General features: G+C 57.0%; 1 protein-coding gene across 1 annotated transcript; it reads left to right on the plus strand.

Annotated features, from left to right (window-relative positions):
* Window positions 1-828: 828 nt before the first annotated feature.
* Window positions 829-25,557, plus strand: SDC1 (syndecan 1). Its single transcript, XM_006049160.4, has 5 exons — window positions 829-1,151; window positions 21,004-21,085; window positions 22,024-22,496; window positions 23,098-23,242; window positions 23,379-25,557. The coding sequence occupies exons 1-5, from the start codon at window positions 1,086-1,088 to the stop codon at window positions 23,546-23,548; spliced, it is 936 nt and encodes a 311-aa protein (XP_006049222.3). The 5' UTR covers window positions 829-1,085; the 3' UTR covers window positions 23,549-25,557.
* Window positions 25,558-27,417: the final 1,860 nt, after the last annotated feature.

Here is a 27,417-nt window from a genome sequence, read left to right on the forward strand (position 1 = left end):
CTGAACCCCCCTCCCACCTCCCTCTCCATCCCATCCCTCAGGGTCATCTCAGTGCACCAGCCCTGAGCACCCTGTTTCATGCATCGAACCTGGACTGGCGATCTATTTCACATATATTTTTTTTTTATAGAAAGACACTGAAAAGTCCTTTTTAAAAAAATTTCCCCCCTCGGCAGGCGGAGGTGACTGGTTGTTCTTAAAAAAAATTTTTAACAGCCCCTCCTGTGCGTGTCCAGTTGTTTAAAATAAGGTTCCGAGTTTCCAGCACTGGCAGATTGGGTGAGGGAGGGCGTACAGCGCCCCCATCCGCAGCCAGGAAAGGGTCCCTCGGTTTCAGGCCCCATCACCCCGGGGGCCCCCCTGCACAGTTTCCGAAAGGATTCCTGCCTGGGAGTCCTACGCACCTGGAGGGCGCTCGGTGCCCGCTCCCAGAGGGCGCTGCAGACTGGAGTCCAGAGTCGACGACCAACTACCGCCCCTCCCGCCACTCTCCCGGGCAGAGCCTCCAAACCCTGGGCTAGGGAGGCAAGGACTGCGCCCAGCCCCCACCACCGGTGAACCTGGGGTCCGCGGAGCTGAAAGGCCGGGGAGCCACGGTCCGCGGGGGACCAGGGCTCCGCAGGTAGGCGAGGCTTCGGCCCCTCGTCGCGGGCCGGGGGCGGGGCTGAGGTGCCGTGGTTGGGGCGTTCCTTGGCCGGGGAGGGGGGGACGGGCCTCGTGGCTCAGGGGGCGGGGTCCTAGGGGGTGGGGACGAAGGCTGGCCCCGAGACCTGGAGAGCTGGGGGTGGGCGGCTAGTTTTTGCAACGGCTAAGGCCCTGCGGGTTTATTATAAGGCGGAGCTCGGCGGGAGAGGTGCAGGCTGGAGCAGAGCTGAGCCGAGAGGAATCCAGCCGTAAGGGGAGCTGAGAGCGGCCGGCGGATCCGTAGACCTCGCCTAGGACGGCCGCGCGCTGGGCATCGCTCGAGGGAGCTGCGCGCAGCGCAATCGGCGGCGCCGAATCGGAGCCCCGCGCAGTCCGCGCAGCGCGGCGCAGCCCTGATCCGCGCAGCTCGCCGCTCTACTCCAGCCGCCGGTCCGGGCAGCATGAGGCGCGCGGCGCTCTGGCTGTGGCTCTGCGCGCTGGCGCTACGCCTGCAGCCGGCCCTCCTGGTGAGTGCGGCCCGGGGCCGGGCTGCTAGGCGGCGGGAAGCCGGGGCTGGCAGACCCGCCGATGCCGGCTGTTGCACACGTGGAGGGGGAGGGGAAGCGGGGACTTCCCTTCTTCCCGCGCTAGCCCGGCGGGCCCCGGGACCCGGAGTCCCGAAATCAGGACTCTTTCTCCAGTTGCCTCTTGCCATCGAGGGGCGCCGTGAGGGTTTCGCCTCTCCGGGCGGGGGCCTGGGGAGCCCTGCGGAGCGGAACCTGCGTGGGACCTCCGCACTTATATAGGAACGGCTCCACGGGCGAAGGCACCGGGGGTCGCCGGCTCCCAACCGGTCTCCCAGGGCACCGCGGCGGCCGGGCCCCCCGCCGGTGACCCGGGAGGATGCGGTGATCGCTGCAACTGCACCCCGCCCGCGCACCCTAATTCAAACCAGACCCGCCGAGCTCCGGCTCCTGACCCCTCGGCGGAGGCAAGTTTGGGCGCCGCGGACTCGGTGCGGGAGCAAGCGGGCTCGGTGCGGGAGCAAGCGGGCGTGTTCGCTCTGGAGCCCCAGCCAAGGTTGCGCGGCGAACGACGGCGGGCGGGTGGAGGTGGGGTCCTCGGCTATCCGTTGGCCGCCGGAGAGAAGCCGGGCCGAGCTGGTAGCGGGAGATTCCGGGAAGTTGGCCCCGGCATTCTAGACACCCGCAAGAACCCAACTTCTGGGCTGCTGAAGTTGTGCTGCCCGCGGAGGGGCGCGAGCCGGCGCTGGGCACCGCCGGGGCGCCCGGGCGGCTTCCACGCTAGTGGACCCTGGAATGGCTTTTCCCCTCCCCCGACCTGGCTTTGTGCTGGAGCCGCGCGGAGGGAAGGCGGGTCCCTTGGCCCGCCCAGCGGATCTGAAGGAAAAGGGGGACAAATGTGGAGCCCGGAGTTGGAGGGGAGGCCTTTGGGTAGGACTCCAGCATCCACCTTTGGCGAGGGGTGGGTCCCCTCTCTGAGAGGGACCTAGCCGACAAAGAGCATCCTGAGGCTCCCCAGAAAGTGGTCTGTCTCCCCAGCCGCCGTCCCCTGGCCCGCCTTCCCCAAAGGGGGCGCTTTGTTCTCGGTCCCTGTAACTCTTTCCTGGGAACCGCCCCGCAGCGCCGGCCCGAAAGAGGGCTGGGACCTGGGTTGCCGCCAGGTGTCAGCGCTGGCCGCGGGGTGCTAGCGTCCACACCCCATCCCCCACACCCATTGCTGGAGTCCTGGGGTTCTCCCCGCTGGCCGTGTTGGCCATCCCTGGGGGGGATGGTGAGGGGAGGTGCGGACCGAGGGGTTTTTGCCGTTCCGGAAGTGGCGGTCTCTGGCCACCACATCTGGAGGGCTCGACTTCCCTAGCTCTGGCAAAAGGAGGCACGTGGGAGGGGAAGGAGCGGCTCCCGGGGCGCGGGTACCCCCATCCTCTCCTTATAATGTATTATCTGGACAAGTCTCTGGGCAACGCCAAAACCCTCCATAAGCGTGTCCCTCCATAATAATGGTAGCTCGCAGCTCTTGAGAACCTTGGTGTATTTTTCTCAGGGTCTGGCTCAGGTGAGGTGTATTTTCAGGTGGATCTGTGAAGTGCCTTTTTGTTTTGCTTGGAAACATTTTGGAGTCGAGGAACAGGTCCCTAATGCCTCTTGGATCGCTGATGAGTTGGAGCGTGTGCCTCTCGGGGAGCCATGGGGACAGATAAGATTTCTGAGCGGAGTGTCCAGAGCACTCCTGGCTCTTAGGCCCAAGAAGTTGGCATCTGGCTTCTTCTCCTTCACTCCTGAAGTACCGTGGCTTCTTAGGGATTCAGACTGCACCTTGAACCCACAGCTAATACTCTGGAGAAGAGGGTAGAGGTATTTGGCTCACGTCCCTGGCCCATCTGGCCTTGCCTGGCTGCTCCACACTCTCTCCAGGCTGAAGACGGGACCTCAGCAGTACTCCACCTATTTCCAGCCAGAGTCAGGAGTGGTAGCAGCGGTTTCTTTGCTAGCCTAGGTGAAGCTGGCATTCATACTTCTGAGCGGGGATCCCAGAGCGCCCTTTAACACTGGGAGGCAGATGGGGTTAGAGATCCTCTGAGGACCAATGGCACCCCACTCCAGTACTCTTGCCTGGAAAATCCCATGGACAGAGGAGCCTGGTAGGCTGCAGTCCATGGGGTCACTGAGGGTCGTACACGACTGAGCGACTTCACTTTCACTTTTCACTTTCATGCATTGGAGAAGGAAATGGCAACCCACTCCAGTGGTCTTGCCTGGAGAATCCCAGGGATGGGGGAGCCTGGTGGGCTGCCGTTTATGGGGTCGCATGGAGTCGGACACGACTGAAGCGACTTAGCAGCAGAGGACCACTTTCCCAGAGTTTTCCTGTGTCCTGGGAAGGAGCAGACAGCTGCTTTTTTTTTCTCTCTCTCTTTCTCTTTTTCTCCGCTAGAAACTGAACCGTTGTGGAAAGGCAGAGCAGAGCCAGAGGCAGTTGAGTTTGGAGGGGGGAAAGATGGGTGGGAGGGAGGGAGACTCATTAGAGCTGTGGTGGTGGGAGAGCTTCCTGGAGGAGGTGGTTGAGCTGAGCCTGAAAGCACTAATCTTTGGGGTCAGACTCTGGCTCAGAATTTAGGGTTTGGTTCCCTCCTCCCCCTATTTACAAAGTTTAGTCTGTTTTCTCTTTCCCAGCCCTGTTCTCTCCCTTTTATAGTGGCTGTCCGTGTTTGGTTCAGAGTGGGGGCATGAAGTAGAGCCCTCTTCTGCCCTCTTCCTGAAATAAATATGGCAGTGGGATTTGCCAGGATAGGAGAAGTTGTCCACCAGTCGCAGAGGTCTGGCCTCTCCCAGGGTTCACTTTGGTCCCAGTGGGAAGCAGGTCAGAACCCCCTGGGGACCAGGGAGATGGGGTGTGACCCTGGGCGCCTGACTTTGGACAAGGAAAGGCTGCTGGGGCAGGAGGTTGCTCAAAACCACTCCCAAGAGACGAGAACAGGTTTGTCTAAAAAGGTTTCTGTGTGTGGTTTTGCCTGTGTGAGATCCCCGTGGTCTTTTGTTTCTGCCATGCAAGAAAAATTGCTTGTTCTGGAAAGTTATTCGCTGTTTCCCTCTCTTACTCTCTTCCTTTTCTTGAAAGGCATAAAATCCCTTTTTGCCTTAATTATGGGGGCTAGTAGAGACATTTCCCTTCGGCCTGGAGGAGTGGGTGGGGGCAGGGGGAGGCAGAGGGAGGCGCTGACTGCTTCTGCCTGGGCTCCAAGCCTCCTAGAGGTGATGTCACTCCTGGCTTCAGCTCCACAGGGAGGGTGGGGCTGGTTTAAGTCTCTACCTGTGGCTCATGGTGGGTTCCAGTAAAATCTCATTAACCCAGATTGGTGGGGAGAGGGATGAGAAGGGAGAGGAGCCTGGAAAGAATTAATGAAAAGCTTGAATTTTGGAGGCGTATTTATGGAGGAATCTTTTTTTATGGCAGCAGAATCTTGAATTCTGAAATCCCTTGAGAATGAGGTATCCTTTATATCCAGGTTTTCTCAGTAAGCTGAGAATCCGTATTACTCTCAAAAATATTCTTACTTTGGGCAGGACTCTCTGAAATACTTACTTCTCTTCCTTTATTAACAAAACAGTACTAAGCATAGTTTGATCTTTGGGTGCCAGGGGCCTCAAAGCTGTCACCATGTTGGGTTACGGCATTCATCTCCTGGGTTTATTGAGCTCTGAAGAGCACTTTGCCCCTGGGCCTGGTGCCCTCATGTTGGTACACTTGGAATTCTGGTTTGCTCTTTATCCTCTCCCATCCCTGTCTGATAGCAGCCAAAAGTGACATTTGTGGACCTAAAGTGTAGCCGGCAGCTTTTCAGTTCAGTTCTAATTGGCACTTTTCTCCAGCAGTACTAAGGAATTTGTTGGATTTGTTAGAATTATTTCTAAGACAAGAGTTCTCAGGGCTGAGTGAGGGTCTCACCTGTAACACTCATGAGCTGTGATACATGGATTTTGTGCCTTCAGAGGCCCAGCTGGGACTTCTGCATTGTTCTGATACTCCTAGAATAACCAAGAGGCTGTCAAGGGAGGTTCCTGCGGGACTCAGATGTCAGTGACCTCTGAAACAAGCACCTGACGATGACCCCATGTTCTCGGTTTTCCATTTGGCTGAAGCTGTAAGTGACTTGCCAGTCACAGGTAGCCTGGACCTGGTGAGACTAGCGCACTCTAAATCCTGGTTGGCAAGGACCCTCATTCTTAGCTTGGGTCCTGTCTCCCTTTTCTCACCGTGTTTTGTTTGGGTGACAGTGCATGCATACTGTTTGACAGGCCAGAAACAACTTTGGGTAAGGTAGAGCTTTGGGACTGGGACTCTGCTTTGCCACTAGGTTACCATATAATCTCAGATGAGTCATTTCACTGTTGAGTCTTGATGTCCTGTGTAAAGCTTATTCTCTCATTTGCATATTCATTTCATAATGAAGGTGTGAAAGTGTTTGGTAATGAAAATGCCAGAGGAAAGTTGGCTGTTCATAGAATTAGGGTCATCTTTTTTTTTTTTTTTTGCCTAAAGCCATGTAGGATCTTAGTTCCCCGACCAGGGATTGAACCTGTGCTCATCGCAGAAGCGTAGAGTCCTAACCACTGGAGCACCAGAGAAGTCCCTAGGGTCATCTTTGAGTGCCTACTATTGAGTGCTATATGCTTTTCCTGCATCCTAATTTCATATTTAACCCAAACCTTTACCATGTATGTCACTGTCCCCATTTTGTGGATGAGGCCTGCAGAGGTGAGCCCCTACAAGGGGCCAGTGTGGAAGAACCAGGATCTGTACGTATGCCTGTGCACATATGTATGGCGTGAAGAAATGGAAGGACTGTCAAGTCTCCCTGGTGAACCTAGCATAGGAGGCTGGCTGAAACCTACCAGGCTTTCCCTTGTGCTTGCCCCCAGGGTAGCAGCCAGCCTGCGCTGACTTTCATTGTGGGCACTGGGAAGACGTTTGTGGGATTAGTAGATCCTTTATAAGCCTGGAAAGTGGGCACCGTGGCTCCCATGGGGCAACCAGAACCCAGGACTCCTGCCTTCTGTGTTGGGCTCACCTCCTGGCCTTTTCAGTCCTGCTGTGAAAACAGCCGCATGAGGAGTTGGTCATTAAATGATTTCTAGTCCCAGAATCCTGGGATTTTTAACAGAACAAATGATTTCCTGATTTCCTCCTTCTTTTCAACAACGAATTTTGGAGGCTTGGGTTGAAAGCCACTCCTTGAGGGCCTGCGTAAATGTGTCTGGAGAGAAGGAATGGGATTAACGGAGTCTGTGGAAAGAGGGCTTTTGGCGCCAGGATCCTGTACCCTGGAACAGTTTCAGCGCGGTGTCATTTCCCTCTCAGCTGTTCCAGCAGAGGTTGGGCTTTCAATGGGAGGATACGTTCTGGAACCTCTCTCTGAGCTGCCATGAATGCCCTGGCAGCGCCAAGGGGCGGCAAGCATGTGGGCATCCCTCTGCACAAGGAGCCACGACCCTGTGTTCGGGGTCACTTTAGCAACTATGCAACTTCCGGCTCCAGGTAGACATGAGAGCCCCATCCACTGCCCCCCAGAGGGGCTTTGTGAGATCTTACCACCTCTTCCTGTCCTCAGGATGCTGACCTTGGGTGGGGTGTCAGTACTGGAAAGTCCCCTCCATGCCCCGATCCAAGACAGGGACACCTGGTAAGCTCCCCAGGACTTGGTACCCAGAGGGAGCACCTGGGGCAGGGCGGTCTAAGCTTCCTCTGAAAAGAGTCCTTTTGTCTGTCGTACCGTGCTGGTTTGGGGAGCCAAGACGGGTCTAGTGGGGTCGTCGGGTCAGGAGAGAGAAGCCTTGAGGGTCTCTCTCCTGTGTCTATGGCTCTGTGGTTCTGCCTAATTATATGGAGAGGCTGCTTCCTCCTTGGCCTTCAGCCCTGGGAAAAACTCCTCTTCCCAGTGACTCACCTGAGGCTTGCAGCCCCACTAGAGACCGTGTGTGTGTGTGTGTGCGCGCGCACGCACACGCACGCACGCATGTGCATGCTCATGCAGGTGTGGAGTGGTCCACTGCATGGGTTGCAGCTACAGCTGGGCCTTGCCTGGCCCGTCTTGACTTGATTTCCCCATTGAGCTTGCCTATAGGTTAGGCTGCAGTCTGAGATTTGGGGAAACCTGCTCACCACCTGTCTGCAACTTCCTCCTCAAAAAGCAGGAAACTATTTTTTTCCCTCCCTTCAACAGTCTTTTCCCTTTTAACTGCAGCTTTAGAAGTCCGTGGAAGTTATTCCTACATACAAGGGTGGCCAGGATATCAGGTCCCTCCTGGTCTCAGTTTAACCCTCTCCTGTGTGATCGGGCAGGTCACTGCCCCTCTGCACTTCAGTTCCCCCAGGCACTCAACGGCCCTCCGCTTCCCTGCCTCAGCTCTGACAGCCATGTGGTTGCAGACAGTCCTTGTCCTGGGAAGGGTGAAGGTGCCACTGTGGGGAACCTAGCAGAGACTCAAGCCCACTTTATTCCTCCAGGGACTTGAAGGAGCACAAGCTGACTGAGGGGTCATCTGTGGGGCGGAAATCAGGGCAGGCTGCTTGGAGGAGATGGACTTAGGGCTCAGTATGGGAACTGGAGGTGGACGGAGGCCCCTGGGCAAGGGCGGGCTGGGGGTGGGGGCTGGGTGGTGTTCCCTGCACACACCCAGGCCCCTGGCCACCTGCCCCCCACTCCTCTCATCGGCAGGAGCAGAAGCCGTGTTGGGCAGGTTGGGGCAGTGGGGAAGGCGGGCGTGCTTATCACTCCACTCATCAGCTGAGTCACTGTGCCAGGCCCACGAGTCCTCCCCGGAGACTCATCCAACCAGCCTTGTCCGTGAGCCCACTGTGCGTGAGGCCGGCTAGGGCTCGGGGGCCTGGCTTCCCGCCCTGACCCTCTGCACCGCTGAGTGACACAGCGCAGGCCTCTCTTAGCCTCAGTGAGCCCACATGTGAAATGGGAGGGGGCTCGGAGGGTGGGTGGGCGGAGGCTCGGCCACGCATCCGGGTGTTGGCAACATCTGGTGACTGTGTTGCGGGACTGGTGGGCGTCTGGGTGGAGCCTGCTCCTGCTGCCTCAGGAGAATTCTGCCTCGAGCATGGGGGTTGTGAAGCCTCCCTGGCTTGACCAGACCTGAAGCCCGGAGCCTGGGTGCTTGCTGTGCGCACAGCCTTGAGTGGGTAGAGAAAGGTCCATGCCTGGTCCAAGGGCGCGTGTTGAGAGAGGAGAGCCATTAATGAGACCAGACCGGACGGTCAGTTGGTCTGTACAGACAGACCACAGGGACAGTGACAGCCAAAGGCCATTCACCCTGAGAAAGGGATTCATCCCAGAGCCCCTCCAAATCAGGAACGCAGGCTGTGAGGCGGGGACGCTTTCCACATTAGGGCAGTGGGTCCCCAGTGAAGGCAGCAAGACTTGGGGAGGCTGCCAGTCCTGCTCTGGGACAACTCTTGGGTTCCATTCATCTCCAGAGGTGTTCAGAGACTTGTCGCACCATGGGACGTTGGAGTCACAGTCTTGCCTGGCCACCTGGCACTTCCCGTGGCCATGCTGGCCCTCGCTGGGTGCCATCTGCCCCACCTTCTCACAGCAGGCTTAGGAGATGGGGTTCTGTGGCCTGGTCCAGGGTGGGTGGGATGTGGGGAGGTGGGAGGGAACTTCTGAAGGGCCCAGGTGGCTTGGCCACCCCAACTCCTAGTATGTGCTGGGCCCCAGGGGGCCTCAGGAGGACGTGAGGCCTTCCCCTGTGGTTTCCACACCACGTCTGATGTCCTGGCTGCGTCTGACCTGGCTGGGGACTTGATTGTGGCAGTCCCGTGGCAGGGGCACCGAGTGTGCGTTGGCTTTAATTTCCAGCAGCTTCTCAGCACCCCTGCTGCCTACGGCACGAGCCGGGGCTTCAGAGTCCCGTCTCCAGGAAGTGTCTGGATGGACAGTGGTCAGGTTTGGCCTCGCAGGGTGTGTTGGGAGCCTCTGAGACTGTGGTGGAGGCTGACGTCGCTCCAGCTTCTCCCAGAGAAAAGCACTGGGGGACAGAAAAGCTGTCTGTGGTAGGCGCCCTCCTCCCAGGAGAGGGTGGGTAGGGCCTGGGCAACCCGACCTCCTGGCTGACTGGGGCTCACTACGCTGTGAGCCAGGCCAGGAGAATGGGCCCATAGAGGCTGAGCAGAGACCCCCAGATTTTGCCCCTGCATCCTCTCCCACCCACCACCCCCAGGCCCTGGGGAGCAGGGTACAGGGGTCTGAGGGGGTAAGGGTAGGTTCAGAGTGTCCCTGGAGCAGCAGGCCTGGTTGTTGTGAAATTCTGGGAAGGCTCAGGCCAGGAAGCCGGCCCCGAGGTCTTCATGGTGAGCCTGAAGCAGTAGCTGAGGCCCCCCTGGGTTCTGTGAATTGTGTGAGAAGTGGGGAGCCCCCAACTTCACCCCTCTCCCTTGCACAACCCTCCCGCCCCGGAGGAACAGGATCGTCCTTTCAGAGCCTTGTCTAGGGGCTGGGTATCGTGGATGCCCTGGGCCAGCTCTCCTCGCAGTGCAGTTGCAGCAGCTGAGCCTGAATATCTGAGTCTGCCTACATTTGAGGTAGGTCTGGGGCCCCATCTGGGGTCCTGAAGCCTTCGAGCTGGGAAGGCAAGGTGGGACCCAGAACTGGATGGCTGGTCCGCCTCAGTTATTCTCTCCCAGGTGTCAGAGCAGAGAGAGGTGTTGTGTGGAGGCCGGGAAGAGCACAGGCCGCAGAGTGTGGCCAGCCCCGACCGTCACCAGGCTCACTGCCTCTTCCCCGTAGCATCTTGTTCATGATTCTTCACCTGCCATGAAGCCTCAGTTTCCTCCTGCGTAAAACCGGGATTTTTCAAGTCCTGCTTTGGAGGGCTTCAGGAAAGATCCTGTGAAATACCATATATGGTGGGATTGGAGCGTCTTCCTCATCTGGCCTCCGAGGAGCAAGTCTGGGAGAGCTTTGGGACTGACACTGCTTAGGGAGTCCCCTGGAGAGAGCCCCCATGGCCCTGACCCTGCACCCCAGGGGTGCAGTCTGAGCTGGCCCGGGTGTGGGATCGGCACTCAGCATGGGTGGCTGGCTGGTCTTACCCCAGTGCTGACGAAGCAGGGCCTGCAAACATGGCTTTTGCCCCTTCTCATAAATATGAGCCTTGCTTGGCAGGCCAGACTTTGCTCACTTCTGCCTGAGCCTCTGCCAGGGGCCGGCTCCTGCCCCGGGAAGGTGTGGGCTGCGTTGGCAGGCAGTGGCAGGAGGTCTGGTAAACCTGGACCCCAGAGTACCCGGGTGGGGTCTCAGGGCAGTTGAGCAGGGCTCTGTGGCTGTGGGGCACTGTAGCCTGTGGGCAGAACTGTGGACTGCGAGGTGCCTTGGACTGGGAGCAGGGCTGGGCTGCAGGGTGGACGGGGAAGGCCCCACGCCAGGGTCTTCTTTCCTTCTGCACTTTCTCTTTTGCTGCTTCCAGTGGAAATGATGGCTGTTTTCTTCCTGAGGGTCAGAGAGCCCTCGATCTTGCCTGTGACGGGGTGGTTAACTGCATGTCTGCTGGAGCAAGGCTGTGTGTGTTTGTCGCTCAATTGTGTCCTGACTCTTTGCAACAGCAAAGAGCCCACCAGGCTCCTCTGTCCATGGGGATTTCCCATGGACTGTGGCCCACCAGGCTTCTCTGTCCATGGGGATTTCCCAGGCAAGAATACTGGAGTGGGTTGCCATTTCCTTCTCCAGGGGAATCTTCCTGACCCAGGGATTGAACCTGGGTCTCCTGCCTTGCAGGCAGATTCTTCACCATCTGAGCCACCAGAGAAGCCCTAAGCAAGACTGCCTGGCCCCAGACCCTCTTTCTAAGCCCTTCAGTGGCTGTATGCCTTGGGACAGATGACTTGACCCCTTTGCCTTAGTTTCCTCATCTGTAAGATGGGTATGGACTAGAATTTAAGGTAATCCTGAGGTATAAGTATATTCATTCAGGTAAAGTGCTTAGACTAGTACCTGACACATAGTACTCAAGACGTATTAGCTGTGATTATTGTCCCCGCCCCCCGCAACTCCCCACCTCTGCCCCAAGGCCCAAGTCAGATCTTTCTATTTTTCAAGTGACCCCCAAAGCCCAGGTCAGATCCTTGGGTTCTTCCTTCTACCCCATAACTGTTTTGAGCCCTGAGCAGGTGTTTTGACTTTCTGGGGTTTCTCCGAGCTCCTCAGACTGGGGCTACAGTCCACTGTCCTCCTTTAAAATTTTATTTAAAAAAAAATTTATTTTTAAATTTTTTGGCTGTGCTTCCCAGCATGTGGAATCTTAGTTCCCCCAATGAGGGATCAAACCTGTGCTCTCTGCATCAGAAGCATGGAGTCTTAACCACTGGACCACGAAGGAAGTCCCACAGTCCTCCTTTTAACCAACTTAGCACTTACCTTGTGCAGAGGCTGCCAGGGCCTGGGAATTCAGCACCGGGCATTTGAAGTTGTGCACACCTTCCACCCATCAAGAGCCTCTGGAGGAGGGCAGGCTGACAGTAAAGGGGCTCAGGGTGCTTTGCTGTTGGTTAGGGGAGGGTCCTACCAGTAGTCTGGGGAAAGGGCCCAACCTATTGGCACCTGGCTTTCACTGAAAATTCTTCTTTCCATCATTCAGGTCAGAAAGTACTGGCTCCACTCTGCCGTAGGACATCCTTCAAGGACACTCTGACCTTCCTGTGTCTCTGGGCTTCGAGTAGCCTTAGTGCCTACTTGGTCTGCCTCCTACTTGATCCCAGAGGCAGGTTCCCAGACTGGCCCATTCTCCTTCTGGACGTGGGAGGAGAAGCCATGTACACCTGTGACTTAAGCAGGAGCAAAGGGAATTTCATCGTCCTTTCTTGGATGTGGGGTTGGCTGGCAACAGCGTTCTGACACAGGTTAAAAAATGTGCTCTTGGCATCTTTCAGCCTCCTTTCTGCAATCCCTTCACATCTTCCAAAGTGCCTGCCCATCCCCAGTGCCCTAGTGCCAGACTGTCCTTCCCCCTAGAGCTGATTTCTGCTCTCCTGTGAGTCACTAGCACCCTTCAGCCCTCCTAGAGGCATTTGCATCTTAAATGGGATGGTCAACTGCACACTGGGGAGATCTGGGGGATAAAGTGCTCCCCCATCACCCCCCCACCCCACCTCATCCCCACAGCTGGAGCCCTGTCTGGCTGCAGGTGTGTCAAAAGCTGCAAGTTTCTGCCTCCTTGAAACCTGAGGACACTTTATTTAGCTGGAGCAGGGGGAGGATGGCTCTCGAAGCCCATGCCAGAGGTGTCAGGTCCCCAGGCCAGGCTCAGTTTGGGGATTAATCAGCCAGAGAACAGTTTGAGGGGCCTTCATGGGGTGGGTTGGAGGGCGGCGGGCACAATTGGGGGATCCTGCCATGAGCTTTCTGCCCTTAGCAGTCTCATTAAGACAGCCTGAGCCGAAGAGGGAAGAGGCTGTGGGAGTCTGGACTGCTCCCTCTGTCCTGTGGGTGGACAGTTGCCACCCCCAGAGTCACTTTGGTTTGGGACATCTCCAGCCTCCTGTCTAGGCCATCACCCTCTGGGACAGTGGAGAGGGGTGACCCTGAATCGCTCTGATCAAGTGCCCCTCGCTGCTGAGTCCCTCTTGGGGGTTGGCTGCCCCTCCAGGGTGGGCCTTGACTCCTTAGACACAGACCTGGGTCTCGAAGCCCTCTTGCTGCCTTTCGGCCAAGCCCCTGCTCTGCAGAGGGGCTGCCTGAGGCAAGGTGTCTCTTCAAGGTCACCCAGTGAGTTGGAAGAAGAGCCCAGCTTTTCCAGCTCTGGGTCTGTTCCCTTTCCCCTGCCCACCCCCTTGTCTGGATTCTGGGGCAGCAGCAGGCATGGATGCGGGCTGGGCCAGGCTGGCCTTGCTCAACGCCCGAGTGGAATCCTACCCTGCCTGGCCCAGGTTCTGGCAGGTGGGGGAAAGCCGAGGAACTGGTCTCCCAGCTCCATGGCCCCACACCCAGCCGTCAGCGGGGCCTGTTCTAAGACGAGTCTCGGCACGCGGCAGCAAGACGGGCGCCAGCCCTCTGGAAGCGTGGCTACGGGGGTTGCTGGTGACAGCTCTGACCTGGCTTGGGCATCGGGGCTGGCTCTGGCTGCCAGGAAACCCACTCCCTCAACACATCCCTGGCCCCAAGTACTCCAAGGGAGGAGGGCCCTCTGACCTGACCTTGGGTCCCCCTTCTGAAAGCCCTGACACGCAGTGCCCTGCAGGACGTGCTATTGCAGAGGGGGTCTTTAAGCCAAGTACGGGTGGTATCCTGCACCCCGGCCCTGCCCTGGAATCCCCCAGAGGACTGAGTCTGTCTCCCAGTGGCAGGGTGGGAATGGCTGAGGTGGGGTTGTTTGGGTCGGGGGGTGGTAAGGGGTGCGTGCCCCAGAGGTTCCCCTGTAAGGTACTCTTCCTCGGGGCTCTGTTGGTGCCCTGACAGAAGCACGATCTCAGAATGAGAGCAGCAGAAGCACCCTCTTCCCCGCCTGTCTGTTCCGGGGGCCCCTCCTGTCTTGGGCCGTACCCATCACCCCTCGGCAGGTCCCAGCTTGACTTGGTTCCTGGTGAGTTGATAAATCGTGGTGCCTGTCAGGCTGGAAATGCTGATGCTGTCCCGAGGCACCGACAGGGCCCCTCCCTCCTGGAAGTGGAGAGGGTGGGGGGAAGGTTTCAGGGTCTTGAGGCCAAAGCCGGGAGATCTGAATCCCTTCGATGCCTAAGCACGCGTCCCCTGCAGCACAGCTCCCAATTTAGAGAAGAAGCCTTTAGAGAGGAAGTGATTTATCCACCACCGTGACATCCCGGGCAGGGGGAGCCCTAGGCTGCAGGCCTGCCCCTCTAACCCACCCCTACGTGGCTGGCTGTGGCCAGCTTATCACCCCCTGCCCTGACTCTGGCCTCACTCATGATGAATTGGGGCTGCAGATCCCAGCCTACCCTGTCAGGACCCTAGGAAGGTTTAGGGTTCTTCAAGCTCTGAACCCCTTCTGTTATCCAGAAGGGAAAGAGGTCCAGAGAGATGGCAGAGACCCAGGTCACCCAGCAAAGGAATCTCAGCCTGGGGTGGCTCCCTGATCAGGGCTCTTTCTCTTCTGACATCCTTCGCTGTGGTCGTTTCTCTGAGAGCTTTGATTCAAGATGCTCTTCTGGGTTTGGCCTGCATGGTCTGTGCATAGGCTGTGTGAGCCTGGGCTAACCGAAGGGGTGCAAATGATCCCTCTGATGAGGGAAAGCAGAGTCACAGAAAGCACTGCTGGTTTCAGCCTGCATCTGGCCAGCTGACCGGATGAGAGCTGCCTGGAGAGCCGAGGGGGCCCTGCTCAGCCCCAGGCAGGCAAGACGGAGCCCCAGCCCGGCTTCAGGACAGAAGAGTCTGGCTTGTCTTTGTTTCCTGCTTCTTGCACTCCTGGGATTGAAGGCATCCTCTCAACTCTGTGGTGAAGCTTCTGCAGACCAAGCAGGCACCATGGTGTACTGACTACAGAGAATGGGTATATCAGAGGTGTAGGGAGAACGTTCTAGAGCTTTCTCAGATCACTTTGCCCCTAGGGCGTGTTTTGGGGGCTACTTGGTACCTCTTCTTTGAACCCTGGCCCTGAGTGGGGGGTCTTATCTCCTCCAGCCCACTCCCAGTGAGACCTTTTCCTGTCCAGACTATTGCTCTCCACATGCAGTCTGCAGACCGCTTACAGCAGCTGGAGCTTGCAACATGCAGAGTCCTAGGCCTTTGCCCCCAACCCCCAAATCCACCTTAGGGATGGAGCTCAGAAGACTTCCTCTCCAGCAGTCTCCTGGTAGTTCTTAGGGACGTTAAAGAAGACAGCCCCCAGCCTGAATGCAGGTGATGGTGTGAATCTCCCCTCTGGCCACTTTGGCATCCTGCTACACAGGTCAGGGATGACAGCTGGGATTCTGTAGCTTACACAGTTCGGCCCCCAAGAATTGTGTGGGGTTGGAAAAATAAGCTTTTTTTTCCCCCTCTTAGATCCATAGATCTGACCAAGAAACTGGTAAAAAAAAAAAAAGATTAAAAAAAACCATGAAACTCATTTAAGCCTCTCGAGAATGCCTGCTGTTGTGTGGGATTTTGATGGGATGGGATGAGGAGTGTTTATCCCGGCATGATTGTAGGGCCGCCTCATGAGAAAAGTACATTTTCTCATGAAATGTACATTCATTCTCATGAAATGTAAGAAAAGTACGTTTCTTACCCTCTCTTCTCCCCTCAACCTGGGCTTATGGAACCAGTTGGGCCCCCCACCCCCTGTCCTCAGCCCCGGAGGTGGCACCGAGGCTGGCTGCTTGGGGCAGTCCGTGACCTGGGCCCTGTGACAAGGGGCAGTACTTGGTCCTGTGGGCTCTGGGACTGGGCTCCCACCACGGCGGCCAAAGCTCTGTCACCACACAGAGCATTCCAACCAACAGACACCTAAACCCCCTTTCCCACTTGGCAGCAGTCTGCCATTTCAGTGAGGCCGCAGTGCTGCTGAACTTGTGACTTAGAGCTAAGAGCTGACCTCTCTGGGGTCTGGCTGTGGGCTTCACCATCCTCCCCTAGTGCCCTCAGCACGATGACCCTCTGTGCCCCAGCCTGGGCGACTCCCCCTTCCAGAAGCCTCCTGGAGTGGGGGCTGTACCCTGGAGGCTCACCAAGGTCAAGATCATACCGTTTCTTACCCTCTCTTCTCCCCCAAACCCCTGGATGGTGGTCCCCTGAGTTTTGAAGTTGAAAACTCTCTTTACTGTCAAAATCTGTGACCTTGCATAATATTGTACTTTTTTCGTGTGACCTCAGCTTTTAAAGGATTTGTGTTTATCCATCACTCAAATCAAGTAGTGGGTGACATGTTAGTGATTCAGGGTGTGGGTTGGAAACCATAATCTTTGGACCTGGTGGCTATGGGTTGATGGGGTGGCAAGGGTCAGGGGCCAGAATGGGCAACCTCTCTGGTCAGCCTGGAAGTAGAAGCCCCTCACCTGAACATCTGAGATGCCCATTTGGTATCCCGATGTATGATTGTGCCAAGGAACTTTTATGCACACGCCTAAGGTATCTTGGCAATGGCACCCCAGTCCAGTACTCTTGCCTGGAAAATCCCATGGACAGAGGAACCTAGTAGGCTGCAGTCCATGGGGTCGCACAGAGTCAGACACGACTGAGCAATTTCATTTTCACTTTTCACTTTCATGCATTGGAGAAGGAAATGGCAACCCACTCTAGTGTTCTTGCCTGGAGAATCCCAGGGACGGGGAAGCCTGGTGGGCTGCCATCTATGGGGTCGCACAGAGTTGGACACGACTGAAGCGACTTAGCACCAAGGTGTCTTGGAGGAATGCTGTCACACAGCTCCAGGCCCTCCTATGGCCAGTTGTGGGTGAGAGATGGCAGGAGTGGGCTTGAGGGAACCTATAATGGAAGCACGGAGTCCTAACCACTGGACCCTTGAGGCTGCCTTCTCGAAGCTTCTCTGCCAGCCTTCTGCCTGGGGGCTGCCTGCCTGCCAGACTCCTGACTTGCTCTTGGGAATGGCAGGCAGACTGGTGATGAAGACCCTCCACTCCTGATGATCCTGACCTTTGCTTGGCCATGCTGTCCCCTCTGCACCTCTGAAGCTGGACCAGCACCTGGGTCTCAGCTGCTGTGCAGGGGTTGGGAACCCTTACTTGGTGAGGAACATGTGCGCATCCCAGGACTCCTGGGGCCTGCAGAACATTGTAGAAATTTGGGCAAGTGAAGTGAAAGTCACTCAGTCATGTCCAACTCTTGGCGACCCCATGGACTATAGCTGGCCAGGCCCCTCTGTCCATGGAATGCTCCAGGCAAGAATACTGGAGTGGGTTGCTATTTCTTTCTCCAAGGGATCTTCCCAACCCAGGGATCGAACCCAGAGATCTCCCACATTACAGGCAGATTCTTTATCTGAGCCACCAGGGAAGAGACTTAGGCAAGTTTCCCTTAAAACAGCTGAGCTATCAGGGAATGTGGTCCTCTGGGGCAGGGCAGAGGGAGAGAGATGGCAGACGAGGGGTACAAGCCCTGCCTGTGAGTGTGCAGACACTTCACTGCCTGGTGGCCATGGGCAAGACCCCACCTTATCTCAGGAGAGGCCAAATCTCAGCCCTGCCTGCCTCAAATCAAAGGCTAACAGGAGGAAAGGGATGGAAAATATTTCCAGTGTCAAGAGACCAGGTTCTCCTTTCATACTCCCTGTCCTGCTCTCCCAGAGCCCTAACCCCACGTCCTCTCTCGGGGGGCAGGGGGGTGAGGCTCCTCTCACAGCCTCGGTGTGGCCTGAAGACCAGCATGGCCGAGACGAGGTGGGCTGGCTATTCCTCTCAGGCTTCCTGTGCCCTAGCCCCTGTGTATCTATCTGCCCCAGACGCCCCGCCACACCTGGCTTTGGCCTTTCAGGCCCTGGGCTTCCAGGGTCTGTGCTGGTGGTGGGAAGGACCAGATTCAGCAGACTAAGTCTGCCTTTGAGCAGACTATGTGACCGTCTAGACCTACTCATAGGGCTTTTGGTTTGTTGTGTGAAAAACTGGTTTTCTGGGCCTTACAGAGGCTAGAGGCTTCCTTAGAGGTCTGGCTGGCTCCTTTTTGTCTTCCCAGGCTGCTTGAGGTGGGTTCCAAACTGGGCCGACCTGCCCCTGGCATACCTGCATTTTGGCCAAGTGGTCTCAGGGCAGTGTCAAGAGGCCATGCCCAGGAGAGCCCTATTTTGGGCCCTGGAGGCAGCTGACCACAGGCCCATAGCATGGCCTGGCCGCTGAGTGAAACCGGAAGTCTCCCAACCCCCAGCGTCAGCGGGCACCTGGTGAGGCAAGATCAACCTCGGCAGTTTCTGCTGATTTCCTCCCCAGGGAGCTGCAGCTGTCACAGGGAGGCTCACGCTGGAGATCTGGGAGGCCACTGAGGCCCATCCCCTCAGTGGAGACCCAGCCCCAAAGAGGGAGAGGCTGCCCTGAGGCCTGGGAGCCGGTTTCAGGGGAGAAAGTGTTTGCTTAAGAGCTTGTTGTGTAAACAAGATCGCAGCGGGATAAGCCCAGCCAAGATGAGGGAACAAATTGTTTTTAGGGACTGGGCCAATCCAAAGTCTTATCTCGTCCTGAGAGAAACTCTTCTCTTGGGAAACTGCTAACCTGTCGGGGCCTCTGTGTAGGTGAGAGGCTGGGCCTCCTTGGTTTTGCCGGCGCCTCCAAGGTGCACGGGGTCTCTCTCAGTGCACTGTGCTCTCTGCGGGCTTCAGAGGCCCTGTCTGTGAAAAAGGGCCTGGCCCCGGGGACGCTGCCTTCTGCTTCATGTCGTGTGGTCCAGGCTGGTGTGGCTGCAGCCCTGGCCCCCAGCTCCAGCTCCAGTTCCAGCTTTCTCTCCAAGGGTGGGAAATGGAGCGTCACCACCTAGGGTCTCCTCCAGATCTTCAAGGGTGTTGGGTGAAGGTGGGGGGTCTCAGTGAGTGAGTGTGGGTGGGTGGGGTCCCCTGAATGCTTGTCCCCCTCAAGCTGTCCTGTCGGGAGCATCTGCTGGGGGCCTGGGGCAGCAGCATGTCAGGATGGGGATACCCACTGTGCACCTGCCGAGGGGCAGGGTTCTTTGTTACTGAAGCGGGGTAGCCTTCCAGGAGCCCAGGGCAGCTTTAAAGCTCCGTGGAGGCAGGGCAGGTGTTTGAAGCACCCCAGGGGACAATACACACAGGATGTGGCCCAGGGTGCAGGTGGAATCTATGCATTGTGAATGGGCCGTGGCAGCTCAGACAGAGTGGCCAAAATCTTCTTCTTGGGGGGCTGAAGTACAGTGTGGGTTTTGTACTTTCAAAGGAAGCTCAGTGGTATTTCTAGCCTCATAGTTTCTACACGTGTCTGAAGCTTCCCTCGGACCTGGGCCCTTGGATGGAGCTTCCACCTGGTCTAGCTCTGCCTCAGGAGGCCAAAGGTCTTTTCTGTCCCTTCCTGCTCTGCCCCACTCAAGAGGGCGGCCCCATGGCCCGTGGCTAGGACCTGGCGAGGCCTCTTGGGCTGAGGAGGCCAGTTCCCTGGAGCCCAGCCTTGGGCGGGGCCTGCCTTCTGACAAGTCTGCACAGAGCTGCCTATGTACTGGCTCCCTTCTGCCCCCTCTTCTCCTAAAACCCTACCCACCTCCAGCCCTCCTCTTCCTGGACAGGCCCCAGAATCCTCTTCCCCATGCCAAGTGGCTCTTGCTCCCCAAGTTAGAGCGGGGAGCAAGTTAGAGACACTGTTGGTGGGATGCTTGGGTGGTGGGTTCACCACTGTGAACCAGGCTCTGTTAGGTTCTTTTTTGTGTATAACCTTATTGAACTTTTGCAACAATCCTGGCATGTAGATAGGCTTCCCCAGTGGCTCAGTGGTAAAAAATCCACATGCAATGCAGGAACCGCAGGAGATGTGTGTTTGATCCCTGGGTTGGGAAGATCCTCTGGAGAAGGGCATGGCAACCCACTCCAGTATTCTTGCCTGGAGAATCCCATGCACAGAGGAACCTGGTGGGCTACAGTCCATGAGGTCACAAAGAGTTGGACACAAGTGAAGCGACTTAGCATGCACGTGTGGGATTTTGGTATTACTACTGTTCCCATTTTACAAATGGGAAGACTGAGGCTGTAAGAGGTTTACTGTGTCCTCAGGGCCATTCAGCTAGTAAGGGGCAGAGGTCAGGGGGTTTGCAAAAGCCCATGTGCTCTGAACTACACTGTCCCACTTCTTCATTTATTTTTTGTTCTGGCCGCTCATATATTGGGACTGCTGCACGGGGTCATTTGGGTCAAAGTCTTGTTGCTGCACAGGATACTTAAGGCTACTCTTCCTGCCACCCGGCTGCTGGGTCCTCCCTTCCTCACCTGTTCTCCTGGAGCCAGTGTTAGGGGTGGGCGTGGTCCCCCCACGACTGGGTTTCTGCCCTGGCCAATTCAATGTCCTCACCTGGCCCCACTCCCTGGTCTTGCTGGAGCGGCCCCTTGCCTCAGGGCCTGGGTCTGAGTGTTCACTTTGGCGCCTGCAGCCTGTTGGGCTCGGCCCCAGGCAGGCAGCTTCCCTGGGGTGGCTGTTTGCACACAGGACCCACCCCAGGCCCACGCCCATTTGCCTCCTTAGCCCAGGGCCCCTTCTAGATCAGCCTCATCTGTCCTCAGTTTGATGGATGCTCTGTCCTTCCTTCCCCAAGAGGGAGGGACCCAGTTTCTCCTGTGAATGAGAAAATGGGCTGAGTGTGTGACCAAGCATCATGGCCAGGCCTGGGGGCTGTCCTGCGTGGGCAGGCCTGTCTCAGCACAGACGACTCACTCCATGCCCATCCTTGCTGCCCCCACCCCTGCCCCCGTGGTGCCCTCGGGATCTGCACCTTGATGCTCAGCATGCCTGGGGATGGCCTCCCTAGAGCCAAGTGGTTGTAATGTTGTTTCCAGGGGCCCCTTGAAAGCCCCACTCTTGAACCCTGAAGCTCCCTGGCCAGCGGCCTCCAGGACTTGATTCTCAGGGTAGGGTGGGCTGTGGTCCCACAGAGGCCACCGCTGGGTTTCCAGTAATGGTGTCGTCTGTCTGCTCCTCTGAGTTCTGGGGCTCCCTCGGTAGACCGAGCTTCTTGAGGCAAGGGCCTTGCCCCCAGTTTGCGGGTTTCTGCACCCCCAGTACCTGCCCAGGGCTGTGTCATTATAGCATTAGGGGGTGTGTGGGGGAACCAGAGGACTGCCCTCTAGAGCTGAGGGCTTCTTTCTGTGCTGTGTGTGGGGTGTGTGTTTGGGTGCAGCATTCAGCTGCCTAGGATGGGGACCCCGGACTAGCAGGCCCCAGTGAAGACTCCACTCTTATCCTTCCCTGATCTTTTTCCAGCACAGTGTGGCCGTAAACATGCCCCCTGAAGATCAGGACGGCTCTGGGGATGACAATGACAACTTCTCTGGCTCGGGCGCAGGTGAGTGGACATGAGGGCCCCCTCCAGGATGTCAGCAGGCCATGGGCTGAGGGTGGTGATCAGGCTGGGCCTGAAGGGTTATGCCAGGAATGAGAACTGGGTCCATGCTGCAAAGAGAAAACACGTGTGGGTTGCGAGGGCAGGGTGTAGATTCCCAGGGGGGCTGCCTGCCGCAGACACACTTGGGCTCATGTTCTCCTTTTTAACTCACTGGGGAACCTTTGAAAGGATTTTTTTTTTTTTTTAACTTCTCCAAGCCTCTATTTTGTCATCTGTACAATGGTAATAACATCTTGACTTTATAAGGTTGTTGGGAGCCGTGAGGCTACACAGATCTGGTGGGAGTACAGCTCGTCCACAAATGTTCCTTTATCTTCCCTCTTTTCCCATTTCCCTGAGGCAGTAAAATCCTTGAACTGGAGGTGGTCAGGGAGGCCTCCCAGAGGAGGTGCTCTTGAACTAGACTTCAGAAGGGGAGGCTACAGTCATCCTTGGGGAAAGTGGCTTAGGCAAGGGGGCCTTGGAGCTGGGAGGTAAGACACAGGCCTCTGTTCTTGGGAACCTGGGCGTTTCTGGAGGGAGAGTAAGTAGAGCAGGGAGGGGCCAAGTGGTATGTGTGCTGGGGATAAGGTGTTCAGGGCCCTGAGGATGTCCCCCCACCCCTCCGCCCAGGGAGCAGGCTTCAGCAGTGGCAGGAAACCCCCTTCTAGATGCAGCAGAAAAGGGCAGCTTTCCTAGCCCTAGCTAGTCCATAGGATGGCACAGAGTCAGACACAACTGAAGCGACTTAGCACGCACACACAGCTCTACCCCACGGCTTCTCATGGGAAGAAAACTTTGCTGTGCTGGCCTGGGAGTCAGAGCCGGGGTCTGAGCTTTTCTGGTCTTGATGTTCGGGGGCCTCCCTGATGCCACAAGCTCTGCTTCTGGCCCTGCAGGTGCTTTGCCAGATATCACCTCATCACAGGCGCCCTCCACCTGGAAGGACCTGGGGCCCGTGACAACCACAGCCACGGCTCCAGAGCCCACCAGCCCAGATGCCATCGCCGCCTCCACCACCATCCTGCCAACCGGAGAGCAGCCTGAGGGGGGCAGGGCAGTGCTCCTGGCAGAGGTGGAGCCTGGCCTCACAGCCCAGAAGGAGGCCACCCACCCACCCAGTGAGACCACGCTGCACCCGACCACTCACAGTGTGTCCACAGCCAGAGCCACCATGGCCCCGGGACCCGCCACCTCCCATCCGCACAGGGACGTGCAGCCCGACCACCATGAGACCTCGGCTCCCACAGGCCGGGGCCGTCTGGAGCCGCACAGGCCCCACGTGGAGGAGGGAGGTCCTCCTGCCACTGAGAAGGCGGCTGAGGAGGACCCGTCCACCCAGACCCCAGTGGGAGAGGGCTCTGGGGAGCAGGTAGGTGTCAGGCCCGCTGTCATCCTCTGTGTTTCCTGGGCATTGGGTGGCCCTAGTGCCTTGTGGGGCACAGTGCACTGGGTACAGAGTGCTGGCCTGGTCCCCTGGCACACCCGACCCCTTGTACTCTAGGAGCATGTTGTGATCCTCACCGTAAGACAAGATCCCAAGGTCCCATCTTCCGCCTGCCCACAGGGCTGAGCCTGTGGTGGGACAGACTAAGTAGACCAGAGCTAGAGGGCCCTTCAAGGCCCTTCAAGAGGGCTTCCTCAGCATATGCTCCTGGGACAAGAGGGGAAGCTCTCCCAGGTCTTGCTTTTCATCTTAGAGCATCATGGCAGTGTGACACATTATGCTGAAATGAGCCTATTTATTTTCGTATAAAACGTGCTTTGCATCACTGGACGTGGTGCCTTGGCCACAGTCCGGTAGGCTCCAGTGTGATGTGGCCAGAGGGACCTGACCTCAGGGTCCAGGGACGTCTGGGTTCGGGTGTGCGTGTCTAGAGCTGGTGGCAGGGGTGACCACGGAAGCTGGAAATGGACCTGGGTGTAGCTTCGTCTGTGGCCATCCGCCTGGTCCTTTCCCTGCCCTCTCCTAGGACTTCACCTTCGACTTGTCTGGGGAGAATGCGGCTGGGGCCGCAGTGGAACCTGGCTCACGGAACGGAGCCCCGGGGGATCCTGAGGCCACGGGGGCTACGGGGGCCTCGCAGGGCCTCCTGGACCGGAAGGAAGTCCTGGGAGGTGAGTTTTCTCTGCAGTGGGTGGGTGATGGAGGTTGGGGGAGGGGAATGCTGTCTTTATCACTGGCAGGGCTGCCACTCAGCCCCCAGGAGCAGTTGAGCTGAGCCGGCCTCTGTCCTCCTGCTTGCCCTTCCAGGGGTCATTGCTGGAGGCCTCGTGGGGCTCATCTTTGCCGTGTGCCTGGTGGGTTTCATGCTGTACCGGATGAAGAAGAAGGACGAGGGCAGCTACTCCTTGGAGGAGCCAAAACAAGCCAACGGCGGGGCCTACCAGAAGCCCACTAAGCAGGAGGAGTTCTATGCCTGATGTGGGGGGACACCTCTCCCCTCTCCCTGCCACTTGCTAGACGCCCCCCACTTGCCTCTTCTGTGAAGAACTACAGACCTGCATCCCTGCCACCATGCCACCTCCCTGGAGCGCCCAGCCCCGCTGGCGTCTCCCCTTGCCCACGGAGTCCTGGGCCCGCCGGGGAGGGGACCTCACCTCTGCTTCTCTCTCTGACTTCTGCCTGGAGACTTGGGCACAAGGGCTTTCTCGCGAACGACTGACTTTTCCACTGCAGACAGCACCTGGCATCCCACCACGCTGACTCAGTTTCTCCAAGCTGAAGCAGGCCCAGCTCTGGAGAGAAGGGGACCCCACTGCTTTGGATGAAGATTCTGTGGCTGAGGGTGGACACGTCTGTAGCACTTACTGGTAGACACCAGCAGGCCTGGGGGCATGTCCTGCCAAGTAGCAGGGCCAGGAGGTCAGGGCTCCGTCAGAATTCACTTTGTTTCGTGGGGAGGTCTAACTTAGATGTCAACTTGTTTTTGCACATGTTTTTCCTCTAGTTTCTTTGTTCATAGCCCAGTAGGCTTTGTTACTTCTGAGGTAAGTTAAGTAAGTCGATTTGGTTATTCCCCATCTTTCTTCCCTAATCTACAGTCAGGAGATAGCATCAGGGTTATTAAGAAGACTTTTCTTTTTTTTTTTTTTTTTTTTTTTTTTTTTTTTGACTAGGAGAACCAAATCCAGGAGCCAGTGTCTAGGTTAGTTTGTGTCTTGTCTGAGTTTATCGCTCACGTGTGCAACAGGGTATGGAATGTCTGTTGGGTGGCCTCATTGGTGGGCTGGCCCATCACGGCTCCCATGGGTGGTCACCTCTTGGAGCAGTCCTGCCTGTGTCCATGAACTTGGGGCCAGGGCCATGGCCTGGGCGACTACGATACTGGGGCGGCCCCTGTAACATTGAATCCTGATGTCTCAGGCTGGGGAAGATCAAGGAGAGACGACTCTAGGGTGGGAGAGATGGCGCTGGGCCCAGAGAATCTCCCGTAGACCAAGCCCTTCCTTTGATGCCATCTCTTGGGGACACTTTCTCCTGTAAAGTGACAAGAGATGTCTTGGGTACACCTGGCACTGAGCTGCCCCACGGATGGACCAGGCTCACTTGATTAGCTCCTGTAGCCTGACTGTGGGCTGGAATCAGGAATATTCCAAAGAGTAATAGTCTTTTGCTTTTGGCAAAACTCTATTTAATCCAATGGGTTTTTCCCTGTACAGTAGATTTTCCAAATGTAATAAACTTTAATATAAAGTAGTCACGTGAACTCTACTGCCTTTGCTTCTTTCTGTGCTGGTTGTATGTTTGACCAGCCTTTTCTCTAAATGCCAACAATATTGGGAAACTTGGCTAAAAGCTCTGTGCTTTGTCTTTCCCATGGGGAGGGATTCGGAGGCCAGAGCACCTCTTGTTTGTTTGGTTTTTTTGTGTTGTTGTTTTTTCTCAACTTCTTCTGGACCTTGGCAGGTTCTGCCAAGGTTGTACAAGGCCTGATGTAAATTTCTGTGTTGCCAAGTTCGAAAGAACATCTCCTAAATGGTGACGAAGCTGTGTCGGCCCCAGTCCAGCTTGATCGGAGCCCATGGGCCCCACGGAGGCCTGGAGCCAAGGCCTGCCTCTCAGACACCTTGGATGTTCCTTTTCTCACACCTTTGCTGGGACCAGAGACAACCCCCCACCCCACCCCACCCCCGTCCCAGCCCTGGCTCCTGGGAACTCCTGTGCTTGCTTATTTAATTTGACAATGTTCCAGCTGCTCTGTTGGCTTCTCCAAGAGGGGACCGTCCAAGACTTGGAGAGACGCCCCTGCCCGATGAAGGGGACCCGTGCCTTGTGTTCCATACGGGGACTTTGTGCCTGGAGTGTATGACTGGACACGACTCGGGGATGGGGAAGGGGTTGTGACTGTGCTCATCTCTGTGGGCCCATGGGATGGCACTCGGCCAGTGACTGGGCCCATTCATGTAACTGTAATAAACGGTACTTGTCATTCTGCTGTGATGGTGATTGAATCTCCTCTTGGCCTGGCAACATCCTTGCCTGTCCCCTTCTTGTGGGGAGCCTGGCTCTGTGCTGTGGAGGGGTGAGCACCGGCCCCCTTCACTGTGAGGGAGGCCATGTCCACCTCTGCCCTCTTCCCCCTCCAAGCCCTGCAGCAGGCCAGGCCTTCCTTTCACCTCCTCCCAGGCCTTCGTCTGCCCTGCCCAGCCTCTCCTGGATTGTTCCGTTCTCCAAGGACACAAAGCTCCCTCCTGACTCAAAGTTCGCTGCCTGCTTTGTTTGCTCATTGTCGCACAACTCTTGGAAACTCACCAGCAAACGGTCTCAGTGCCAAAGGTCTAGAAGAGTTGGAGAAAAACTGCAGGGAGATGTGGGGAGTTGGGAAAACGCAGCCCACTGCAGGAGCCCTAGTATCGTAAAGGCATCGAGCCGCCCGCCCACCCGTTACTCAGAATGTTCCCCAGGCTGCTGACGCCCACCCAGCCCCTTAGGTGCCCTTCCGCAGCAGGTATCCCCGCCTGCACCTGACCTGCTCTCTGGCTCCAGGTGCTGACCCTGAACCCCAGAGCCCGGGTGTGTCCTGGGGACCCAGGGAGTGGGGGAGGCCGTTGCTCCCAGGGCCCTGCACCTGCCGGCGGGGCAGGGACTGCAGACGCAGGGTGGCTTTGCAGAGAGAATTTCTACTCTGCTTGAAGGGTTCAGAGGCAGAGACAAAGTCCTCATTCATTCAACAAACACCAAGGACACCAAGTGCCTATTTTCTGCCTGTCCCTAGGCTGGACGGCGAGGGCACAGGTACAGAACTGGCCACCTGGATGTTAGTACTTTTAACTGAGGGCCGGACCCTGCTGGCCCTAGCGGCTGGGTGATTTCATCCACCAGGGTCAGCTCTTCAACCATTTTGGAGACGCACTTCTATGGATGACCCTCACTTTGCAGACAGAACCTGCTGTGTGGAGGGGAAGCTCCTGCCCACAACTGCATGCTAGTGAGCAGTGAACTCAGGGTTAGATGCTGGCTACCTGGCCCCTGAGCCCACAGTGGTGACCCGGGTGACAGTCTGGTGGGGGAGGACGAATTCCGCAACCCCCACCAATGTGGGACCAGCAGGGTTCCAAGACTCCAGCCTCCTGATCCACCTGCTTCCATCATGTTCAAATGGGCTAAACTGCACCCCACCCCCACCTCCACCACACCCCGGCACTCTCCTCTTGCTCTGCGGATTCCCTTTGGGTGCTGTGCTCGCCCTGGGTCACCCCCACCTCAGAGCACTTCCAGGAGGGGGGTGGTGCTGTCAAACAGGCTTTACTGGGTGCTTGAGAGGAACAGTGAAGAAAGGAAATTGTGAAGTGGTTCCTTTAGCGTCCCGACCTCAAGCAATTTCTCTGCCCATCTATCCTCAGACGTCTTTTCTGCTTTCCCAAGATTCCTCACCCTGCCCCTCCTGCCTGAGAATGGAGCGGTTGAGCCCTATTTCATTTTCCTCTCACCTTTAGATCACATCCATGTGGCCCAGGTGTGTGTGTGTGCACACTCACACGTGTGTGTGCGTATATTGTGTGGGGACGGGGGACCCACTGCATTTCCACCGAGTTCTTTCAAGCTGTTTTCTAAACTAATGAGCCATCTTCTCTTAGATGGCTTGCGTCACCTTAACTTGCAGCCGGTTTCTGCTTGAAATTGCATCTTCTGCCCTGCTTGCCTCTTGGGTTTTGTCCTGAGAGTGCTGTGTTTTCACTTATGGAACAAAGATGCACAGCCCTGCTCTCAGGGAGGTTGGGACTTGGGGGGAGACAGAGGACACTGAGGGGGCTCGTTGTGGGCTGGTGGGATAGTCAGGGCATTGCTC

The sequence above is a fragment of the Bubalus bubalis genome, chromosome 12 (assembly GCF_019923935.1).
Source record: "Bubalus bubalis isolate 160015118507 breed Murrah chromosome 12, NDDB_SH_1, whole genome shotgun sequence".
NCBI lineage: Eukaryota > Metazoa > Chordata > Mammalia > Artiodactyla > Bovidae > Bubalus > Bubalus bubalis.